Below are 11,499 nucleotides of genomic sequence, written 5' to 3'. Positions count from 1 at the left end.
GACTACGTAAGGGCGTGGAGGATCATGGGTAATGTAGTTTTTACGACGAACGGCAACACGGCGTTGTGGGAGCTTCAAAATAAAAACTTTTCAATACCACAAGACAAGTTACGCATAAATATCTCCAGATTGTTTTCAATACAATAAAATAAACAAAAAATAAATAAAAGAAAAAAATAAAATAAAATAAATAAATAAATGATACATTTATTTATTTAATAATACATATATGAGCAACAAAACATACATGTAACAAAATATTTAAATAAATAAAAACATTTTAAAAACGTGTGGTAAAATATAGCAAAATAAAGTATGCACATTGAAACTTAACATTTACATCTGAATGCAGGTGCAAAGGCACATACAAAAATATACACAACCATACACAGATAAAACTGAATATAAGCAGGATAACTGTGCTCAGGGGAGACTTCTCCACTCACTCAAGAAAGAACCGCATGCAATTACGATTAAAATATTTTGATATACAGTGGGGTCTAAAAGAGACCAGTTCTCAAGATACATCTATTTTGAATTTGTTTTTAATGTAACACTGTTTTTTTCTCATTAAAATGATAATATCAGCTTCTCAAATTCAGTGAAAAGTTGAATCTTTGAAAAATGAATTTTAGAATATCTTAGTTTTTGGTATGCCCCCCTTTTGCTTAAATGACAGCATGCTCTCGAGCTGGCATGGACTCCACAAGTTTGAGTAAAACCTGATGACCCATTTTATCCCAGCCTGATTCGACAATGTTCCAAAGAGCTTCTTGTGATCTCACAGAGTGCTTGGCTTTCTAAGTATTCAAGTGGCTGAGGTCTGGTGACTGTGGAGGAGAGTCCATGACAGTCAGGACTACTTGATCTTCTTTGGTTTTCATGGTTAATTGAATGTGCTTGTGCTTTCTGTTTTGAATCTTCTGACCACTCAAAGCGCTTTAACTCTACATGCCACATTCACCCATTTGTACATACACACACATTCTTCTTACAGTGGTGGCCGAAGCTACCACACAGGCTCCATCTGCTACTCAAGTTAACCATTCACACACTCTGTGCAATTTGGGGTTCAGTATCTTGCCCAAGGTTGACATGTGGAGTAAAGGGGCTGGCAAATGAACTGCCGATCTTCCAATTAGTAGTCGACCCGGTCTACTTCCTGAGCCACAACCAGTCAAGCAGGCTAGTTCTTGCAAAGTGTTTTAGACTAGAGATTCATCACTGCCCCCTGAGAAACCTTAAGTCTAGCCATGATTTGATGCTGAGAAAGCCTCTCTTTGCTTTGAATAACAATTAAAACTATCTTGACTAAAGCTGCCTGCCTTGAATCTGCATTTGGGTCCTCCCTGCCTGACATTACAAATAGACTAATAAAAACTTCACTTTGACAAGAAAGTAGAAAATGTATGGAAAGAGTTGGCGTCTTCTTTTATATCACAAAATGGACAACCTACCCCAACACAGAATGTCACAATCTCACTGCTCTGCACAAAAAAATAAATACAGCTGCACATGTTTAATGATGTGTCTGTGATCAGTGTTGTTGGGAGGGGATCCCTTTGTCTGAAACTGTGTAAAAACATGAGTCAAATGACAAAATGACTGATTGCAGTGATATTGGCTGACCACAGGAATTCATTTTTCATGTTTGACCAGTCATGAACTGCTCTAGGTGCTTGTTTAAACTCTCTAAAAATGATGCTCATGCTCACTCTTCATTTCCTTTCTATGACGTGCGTATTAAAAAAAATGAAAGAAAAATGCCTTAAAAGGCTTCTAATAGTGGAGTGGCAGAGTGCCGTGCAGCAGCAGAAACAAAATAATCCACCAGAATTAAGTAGTTATGCAGGGACATCACATGCAGGCAGATAACCCTAAAGGGTAACCAAACCTACGTAAAACATTACTTGTTCTGTCAGAGTGGAGTCAAACCACTATTTACTGAGGATGGAGCTGGAGCGATTTGTCCCTGGAGGACAAATGATAATTTGTGACAGTGATTCCTTTCCCTTCACTGCCTCCTCTCTCCCTTGTCTCTGACAGTGGTGTAAAGTAAGTATGGTTTTGAGGAACTTGAATTGCCATTATATACTACTTTATTCATACTTCTCTACACGTCAGAAGGAAATACTGTACTTTTACTCCAGTACATTTACCTGACACTAAAATCACTTCAGTAGGTACTCATCAGATGAAGATCTTTCATACAAAAAAAACAAGATTATAAAATACAATTAATTCATGGCTTGTATGTTAGCGCACATGACCATATTGCTTACCTGTGACTGCATGTTTTAACATTTTATAAAAGTAATATGTTTATGTTCTATTGCTGCTCTGCATATCTGTATGTAATGCTTGGCTGGGTGTTGGTACTTCATGTTGCATGTCTGTTTGAACTGTATTGTTTGCTGTTATTGCTTTATTGTATTGTACCGATGTTCTGCTGTTGCTTGTTGCTTTGCATGGCTTCTGTTCTATCTTGAGAATTTGTGTTTGCTGCAATTAATGCTGTCTTAATGTCTTTATGCTGTCTTTGTCCTGTGAATTTGATCCTTGTATTGGTTTCAAAACATCTTGCCAAAGGACTGCAGTTGAAAATTAGCTAGCTGGCTAACACTGGCACATTTACAGAAATGTTAATTAATGTGCATTGTCCTTATAAATAAAAATGATTAAATGAAACTAAGCTAGTGGTTTCAATCCTTTTTTTGGCCTGTAACCCCCTAGAAGACAGTTGTCTAGTTTGGCCCCTTTGTTACATTTCAGATTAGTTGTTAGTAGTTACTCCAAAGTAAGCTTTGATTTCCCCTCCAAACGTTTTCAGTGGTTTAATTACAGTCAATTTTTTCATGAAAAAGAGGAGGGGAAAGAAGTCTGAAAAATGAATTCAAATATGTGCAGCAGAATTGTTTTTGTTTTTTTTTCTTGTTTGTTTTTTGTCATTAATCAACTCATGACCCCCCAGAGTCATCGTGTGACCCATGGGTGTGACGCCAAAGGGGGCCCGACCTCTGCTGACTGGGTTACACCTGACACACCAAATAAGAGAAAACATATCTCAAAGCCCCTTGCACACTTTTTTTTAGATTGGACACACACTGTTTTTAATTTAAAGGATATCCTGGTGTTACCAGAGCATCTTTGGTGTTACCCACTCAGTAGCAGGGTTTTGTGGCGTCTGAAGACTCCCCAGATATCCCCATGCAGGACTGCGTTCACCCAAAATTAAAAGTTTATTTAAACAGAAATGATGATGCATTGAGCACCCTGTTGTTTTAGATGCTCAGGGGTATTATTGGCATGGGAAACACACGTTTTCATTGCCAAAGCAAGTGTAAAATAAAACACATCTCACCTGATTGAGTAACATCTCTGACACACCCACCAAATGACAGAAAAAGTACCTCAAAGCCTGTTGCACACCGTTTCACACCTTTGCAAGGAAACATGTCATTTAACCTGAAACCCGTAGCAAACAGGTGCACACAGTTTTGATATCGAATGCGCCCCAGTTGCTCAGCGCACCTGTGTCATGTCATCAGTCTGTTACCTGCCTGTGCAGCTGCAGCTCATTGGTCTGTCTGAAGTTGGTCAACATTTTCATACTAGCGTTGCCTTGACAGCTCATCTCGTCTTAATGGGAGCATTTTGTTTAATTTTTAATTCTATGAAATTATTTTTTGACCTTTCTAACAAGATATTAACATTTATGCGCATATCCAGTTCATTGAATTGCTGGTCTCTACACACATTCATTGGTTCCACTCACCTTACTAGACTCGTAAAGTCGGTAAATTTATCTTAATAAATATGGATAAAATATTTCTTGTAAAGTCTGCTCATAATGTGCAAAGACTGTCAGCTCCAGATGAGAAATGATCTTTATATATCGGTGTCACAATGGTGCGTTTTGACGTGAAGCCACAGATTTGTGGGCCGTCCCTGCAAGTCCAGGCCACTCCTGACTCAGACCTAATAAATACTGCGGGAGGCCAAATGATCATTTTGTGTGCAATTACAAGTGAAGGGATCGGTGAAAAGTTCATTTTCCCCCGCAAAGAAAGGGAAATACATCAAGTCTCTCAGCGACTTTTTAGTGTTACTTTTTGTTATTTGACTCAAATTCCAGCATCAAATGGAGTCGGGAAAAGACAGTGCACTGCAACAGGTAGGTTAACTGCAGATTCTCTACAGGTGTTTGGTAATCTAAGTTTTCTAACGTGCTTTTTTGTACTGTTTTTAAAGCTGTCTGCCTCTACCTTTAAATTAATTCAATTATTCATGTATAAGACGGGTGAGGAGTGAAAATTTGTTATTCTGTCAATGCATGTTGACTGGGATATCATATTTTACCCTACTTGAAATGTTTGTTATGAGCTAAATAAATTATACAGGTAGGTTAGTGTTCTCTAGCAGTTTAATAATCACAAGAATCCATTTTAAAAACTGATTTTAAGTTAGATATTTCTCTTGTTTCTCCTTTTTAGGTGGACCTAAACAATGTCACTGAGGATTCAGTGTAAGTGAAGTGACACAGTCTTTTATTTTACAGGTTTAACAGGAATTTGTTCGTGTATTTCAGTGATTGGCACTTGATATAAATAATAATCAGGCATATATAATAAAGAAACACAAATAATCCTAGAAATATGTGCTTTATACTTGCAAATCTCACTGATATTTGACTACATATTCATTCTTCAATCGATACATTTTATATTTCATCTCACAAGACTGAGAAAGTAAGGTGTGAGGTTTCTTGGCTTTAATATTCCCGTCTTCCCAAATATTTATGCATGGCTCAGATGTGTGTGTGTGTCTGCTGGGATGTAACGGCTTGAATTAAAATGTCAATCTCTCATTCAGATCATCTGAAATGGATTTGGAGAGTGCACTTAAGGAATGCTCCACAGCCCTTGAACTTTTTCTGAACAACAGGTTTTCTGATGCTCTGACTCTTTTAAAACCCTGGTGAGTCACAGACACTAATACCAATCTCTGCTTTTGCTTTCTTCTCAAAGTATTTTAATTTCATACTTGGAATATGCATTTTGTTTTTTGTTTTTTAAATGAATTTGTCCCCTTTAGGAAGAGTCAGAGCATGTACCATGCAATGGGCTACAGCAGCATCCTGGTGATGCAGGCAGGCATGACTTTTGAACCAAAGGACATGGATGCTGCCATGGCGTCACTGAGGGAGTCCCTACAGACATGCCAAAGGTATGGAGGAGCAGTTTCTTAAAATTAGACATTAACATTGAAGAAAACATCCTGATACAGAAGAATTCATTGATCTGTTGAAACTGTCTTTGTGTTCCTCAACGTAGATTTCGGAAGAAAACTGGAATAGTGGAGACTTTAACCAGCCTGTGGTACAGACAACCATCTGACAACTTGACAGAAGGTAAGTGAAAAGCTCCCAGACTCTGTGGCTGCGTTTCCACCAAAGGCTTTGCTATGGTACCTTTAGAACTGGAGTGTACCTAGAGTAGATCCAGTTGCGTTTCCATCGCAGACAGTACTCTTAAATGTAGGCGGAGCTGGGATGGAAGTAGCTGTGTCACTGCTCCATCTAGCCCTCACAGTATTTCCTCTTCCTGGACGATGCAGAGAAACTTCTGCACCTCGCTGGAATGGGGTTGTTTGACATTTTCAGCACAAATTTTTTTTTAAGAGCTTGAAGATCCAGTAATCACTAAAGCATGTGTGCAAGAAAGCCAATAAAAACAAATGTACGGTCAAAGTTACACTAACATTTAATGTGTGTTGATTGATTTATGGCGTCAACTCATGCATCAAGTACCACGCAAGAAAACATTCCACCCTTAAAGTTCGGGGTAGCTCCTGGCGGCGACCTTTGAGCATCACTGAGATGCTAAATTAAATTGTTTTTTCTCTTAACTGTTAACTAGTAAATATAAAAGGGCAGCAAAATATCATTTGATTTTTGTAGTTATAGTTGACTAATGGATGTTAAGTTTGCCACTGTAGTTCGACCAAGAGTATCGATTCTCTCTTGACCAATCAACAGACCGCCATGCTTCTAGCCCCACATTTTAGTATTGGATCAGTGTGCTTGGTACCCCAACAGAGGAGACGTAATGAAATGGTTCTGAGTTTTGACAGTGTAAACACAAAAATAACCGTTGTGTAACAAACTGAAGTGAACAGGACGGTTTGGTGGCAACAAGGCTCCCGAAAGAGGCGAGGCAATAGAATTAAACAAAACGTAATTCTGTACAGAGGTTGAACACAAGGTGTGGAGAGTAATTTCAGCAGTAGTAGTTGGAATAAAGAGCATGATGCCAAACCAAAACTTGTAGGGTGTGGAGCTTAGGTGTCAGAGGGATAATAAGAAGGTGCGAACATTTAATTAAGATAAGGGTCTCTCTGTGACTGCAGGCTCCTGCAGGAGCAGACATGTCAGTGGAGGCAGAAAAGGAGAGGTTATAAACACATGCTTGACTTTGTGTAACACGATTGCTATAAAGGGAAACTTCAGGGAATTTTCACCGCAAGTTAAGCAATGACACTTAGAGCCAGAAATTACCAGGCAGTCATCATGTGGATAAATGCCACTGATCCAGTGAGTCACGGCACAAGAAGCAAGTGTGGTCACCATGTGTACATATAAAGATTACTTTTTTATTTTAAAAATACATAACCACCTATCTTTCAGTGATATAGACTACCTCCAATATCCTGTTCTGTTTGGTATTAGCAGCATAAAACCCTACAAACATCTACATCCATTGCTGTTATTACCCCAGGGCACTGGTTACAGCTCAATTTCACAGTGGCAATATGAGAAAATGCAGTTTGGCACAGCCCACGATACGAAAGGTCAATGTGAATTGTGGTGTTTAACACAATTTTTTGCAGCTCTAAAAAAAAAAAAAAAAAATGTTTCCACCCAGCACGTGACGTTTAATTCTCGTTAACAGAGGAGATGCACGCAGAGCTGTGCTATGCTGAAGTTCTGCTGCAGAAAGCAGCGCTCACATTCCTGGACGAGAGCATCATCGGCTTCATCAAAGGAGGAATGAAAATCCGAAACAGTTATCAGATTTACAAGTAAGAAGCTTGAATAGGGTCTTTTACTTGGGACGTGATTCCATAACCAGACACTGAGAAAAGGAAAGAGAAAAGCATTAATGTATTTAAGTATATTTTTTAATATGTTGTCTTCCTATCTAGGGATTGCCAAGCCTTTGCCAGTGTCACAAAAGACTTGGAAAAACAGAAGAGCACACACATTCATTTCAGAGGTGGTGTCAGCATGGGCATTGGATCATTTAATCTGGTGAGAGCTGTAAAAAACAATAGAAAATTAGAGATTTTTCCACATCTTATAGCCATATTTTTGCACTTCTTGAAGCAGTATTTATACGCAGATATGCTGCTGTAGACCGGGAAAAATAAAAGGCAACTGAAAAGTCTGAATGAACAAAGTATTGCTGTTAAGCCTAACCAACTTTTCACCTTCTTTTATCATCAGATTCTGTCACTGCTCCCATCCCGAGTCCTCAGACTGATGGAGTTTTTGGGCTTCTCAGGAGACAGGGTAGGGGCCAGCAGACACTTTTCTGTCACTGTTTCTCCAGAATTTTTTAAAAGTTAAATCAAATAATACTTCCCTAATTATCTTACAGGAAATGGGGCTGTCAGAGTTGAGAGAGGGCGCAGCCAGCAACAGCTTGCGCTCGATCCTCAGCACCCTGACTCTGCTGATGTTTCATCTCTACATTTCAGTCATTCTAGGTAAACGTCCAGGACTTTAAATCCCCACATTTTGTAGATAAACAGCATTCTTTCCTGATTAGGATTAGTAATGGTTAGGAAATTCTTACTCTGCTCATGTTCTCCCTTCAGGTACTGGTGAACCAAATCTTTCTGAGTCTGAGGCTCTGCTGGAGCCCTACATCGAAAAGTTCCCGAATGTGAGCTTTTTTTTCTGATTCTAACTGATGGCAGATGTCACTACTTACTTGCTAAAGATGACACTATTTTTTCTGCATCTTGTCCACAGGGAGCCCTCATTCTTTTTTACATTGCAAGAATTGCTTTGCTCAAAGGAAACTTCACATTTGTGAGTACTGATAATAACTGGTCTAACTGGATGTGCCTTAAGTAGCTCAGTTGTTTTGCATATGCAGCTCATGTAGTTTTTGTTCAGAGGAAACTGAGAGCTCATGAGTTTGGGGTTTCTCTGCAGGCCGAGGAGAAGTTCCTGGCATGCATCGCAGCACAGCAGGAGTGGCGTCAGATTCACCACCTGTGTTACTGGGAGCTGATGTGGGCGTACTCCTTTGAACAAAATTGGAAGGAGGCGTATCGATACGCTGACCTGCTCTGTAAAGAGAGCAAGTGGTCCCAGGTAATGAATATAGCTTTTTCTCCCTTTGCTCTGTTGTAAGACTGGCTTTTTTTTACCTCTTATGTTGAGCTGTTTGCCCTTCTTTTACAGGCCACCTATACATTCCAGAAAGCCGCCATCTTGAGCATGCTACCAGAGGAAGAAGTCACTGGAATGAAAGAGAATGTGGTGGAGATATTCAGGTGTGTAAGAGAGAACCATTATCTGTGCATACGACTTTTCCTATCCTCATACATTAACTGTGAAACATGGTTTGTCTGTAGGCAGGTGGAGGGTCTCAGACTGAGGATTGCTGGGAAGTCGATTCCCACAGAGAAGTTTGCAGCACACAAGGCAGAGCGATACTCTTCTTCTAACCCTGTGAAACTAGTCGTGCCTGCTTTGGTGAGGGCACACGTGTACGCCTAATTTCTAATGACTCAACATCGAAAATGAGTACTGGCTTGATAACAATCATCGGGGTTTTTTTCCCACAGGAAATGATGTACGTGTGGAATGGTTTCACAGTAGTTGGCAAAAGACCTGAGCTGACTAAAAGCATTTTGACCACTTTGGAAAAAGCAGAGGAGGAGCTCAGAGATGATCCAAGTGAGAGGAACAGCAAAATCTTTAACACACATTGATCAACATGTTGTTGTTTTTTAGCAGCAACCTGAAACTAACAGTATTTTATCAAATGTGTAGACCCATCGGAGTATCACATGGATGACGTGTGTGTTATCCAGCTGCTGAAGGGCCTGTGTTTAAGACATATGGGGCATCTGATCCAGGCTGAGCTCTGCTTCAATCATGTCATCGCCAGGTGAGGTCATCTCGATGGCTTTGCAACACACTCTCTCAGCAAAACCCTGATTGCAAATAAACTGAAACATACATGACACATTGAACTGTAACATTATGTCCGACCTCAACACATGTCAACTGTAAAATGAATCTCATTTGCTTCACATTCAATAATCTCTACACAAATGTGTTAATTTATTAAAAAAGTGTCAATGTCTCGGTCACCTGGACCTTTCTCAAGAAATATTCAAACATCATAAAGTGACACTGTGCTTAAATACGACCCATAATAAATCTAGTATCTCTACTTTCATTTTCATTCATTCATTTTCTGTAACCACTTATTCTGTTATGGGTCGTGGAGGGCTGGAGCCTGTGCAAGCTGACATTTGGCGAGGGATGTGATACATCCTGGACAGGTCGCCAGACTATCACAGGGCTGACACATAGAGACAGACAACCATTCACACTCACATTCACACCTACAGTCAATTTAGAGTCACCAATTAACCTGCATGTCTTTGGACTGTGGGAGGAAGCTGGAGTACTTACTCCCGCCGTTTACCCGCACCACATATATGAGTTAATGCAACACTGAACACTGCTGAATAGGCCGACTTAAATGACTTTAACTGTCTATTCTTTTTTTCTTTTTTTAAGTGAAAGTGACATCAAGCACGACAGCTACCTGGTGCCATTTACCATGTATGAGCTGGGCCTGTTGCACAAGCAGAAAGGTGACTTCAACACAGCCATCACTGTGATTGAAAATGCCAAGTAAGTGGTTTTATCCCATTCACATTCTCAACAAATGCGTTGACAAAATTCCACAGTATACTGCCATATGACACAAATGGCTAACGAGTGATCTTATTTGCAGGACGAACTACAAAAACTACCACATGGAGTCGAGGCTACACTTCCGCATCCATGCAGCACTCAACACCATGGGCTCTTTTTTAGCCAAACTCCCCCCGTCACGCACGCCGGCTTAAAAGACTCCATGACAAGAAATTAAATAAAAAGAGTGAAACGTGACACAAAGTCTCTCAACCATGTGCTTAAAATCCTCCACATGGTGATTATGGTACTGTATACATCCAAACTTACAACCCTGTGCATTCTTTTGAAATTCACTGAATTGACTTTCAATTGGCTTGAATATTATTTGGTTTCTACTGAATTACACTACAACCAGGGCGGTAAACCCCAGGAGAACTAAACGTTGTGGATGGGACACAAATTAAAATGCACGGGTGAAAAGGGAAAACACCTTTTGCTCTTTGATGTTTCCAGATGTGTAATATCCAGAGACTATTTCACTTGTCTTGCTTGTTTTGTCATGAGATTAAATGTGTCAGTATATTGACATTGTTTTTATTTATGAATATACAGTATGCCCTGGTACAGTGTTGCCATGTTTTACAGTTAGCGATCCTATTGTAAATAACTTTTTGTGTGCAGTATGTATCCGTCTGCTTTGATAAATTATATCAGTCATAATAAAGCTTATAAATGAAATTGTCTCGTTTTTAATGGTAGCACAAAGTGTAAGGGACATGCTGATACATTTGATCACTGAACTTTATGAAATATGATTCTAAATACAAAATGCATCTGTTTAAAAGGAGAAATATACAAATCAGGGCTGGTAACTATGTTTTTATGGTAACTGTGTTAGAAGTGGAAAAAATTAGGGGAGTTAGACTGTCTAATATTTGCTTTAGCACCCTGATACATTATATGATGTTGACTTTGGTCAACTTTGAAGTTTGCAACGTGATTTTAATCTTGTCCAGTTGCACTGTACATGCTTGCCAGTCAGAATAAGTACAGCAAATCCGTCAGGCACATACAGTAATACTGTGGAGGTGTTTCCACTTCCACTGATTTGTTTTCCCTCTCTAGTTGTAGGTGTGCACCTTGTTTAAATTATATAGTGTAGCTCATATAATGTTAAACCTAATATTATAAACCCAATAAACAGGCTACTTCTTAGAACTGGCCCCCGCATCTATGTCAGTCTGAACAACGCCTGCTAACAAGTTGTCACAGGTGCTGTTTTTGTTTTTTGAGTTCTTGTAACTTATAGAACACACTGTTAGACCAATGCAGGACTATACGACAACCACAAAAATATATTTGTTTTTGTAAGCACTAAGACATAGTTATATTCATTTTAGAGGGATGTAGCCTACCTATCACTCCACTACATTTATTTGACATTTACTAGTTACCTTCAGATTATGATTTTACATTAAAAAACTACAACAGATAATATGATCATAAACTGTAATGTATTTTTTAATGTTAAACCAGTGGTTCCTAATCTT

The 11,499-nt window shown here is 39.2% G+C and overlaps 1 protein-coding gene across 1 annotated transcript; it reads left to right on the top strand.

The window, feature by feature from the left end:
• The first annotated feature begins 4,019 nt into the window (after nucleotides 1-4,019).
• LOC126389904 (tetratricopeptide repeat protein 39B-like) lies at nucleotides 4,020-10,669 on the top strand. Its single transcript, XM_050043865.1, has 18 exons — nucleotides 4,020-4,174; nucleotides 4,494-4,525; nucleotides 4,873-4,977; nucleotides 5,095-5,226; nucleotides 5,334-5,410; nucleotides 6,951-7,080; nucleotides 7,204-7,309; nucleotides 7,505-7,570; nucleotides 7,659-7,767; nucleotides 7,879-7,946; nucleotides 8,036-8,095; nucleotides 8,222-8,383; nucleotides 8,474-8,565; nucleotides 8,647-8,767; nucleotides 8,860-8,971; nucleotides 9,068-9,185; nucleotides 9,827-9,943; nucleotides 10,047-10,669. The coding sequence occupies exons 1-18, from the start codon at nucleotides 4,142-4,144 to the stop codon at nucleotides 10,159-10,161; spliced, it is 1,755 nt and encodes a 584-aa protein (XP_049899822.1). The 5' UTR covers nucleotides 4,020-4,141; the 3' UTR covers nucleotides 10,162-10,669.
• The last annotated feature ends 830 nt before the right edge of the window (nucleotides 10,670-11,499 follow it).

This window comes from Epinephelus moara, chromosome 5 (assembly GCF_006386435.1).
Source record: "Epinephelus moara isolate mb chromosome 5, YSFRI_EMoa_1.0, whole genome shotgun sequence".
Taxonomy (NCBI): Eukaryota; Metazoa; Chordata; class Actinopteri; order Perciformes; family Serranidae; genus Epinephelus; species Epinephelus moara.
Note: the sequence above shows the minus strand (reverse complement) of the source record. Positions and strands in the feature narration are given on the sequence as shown.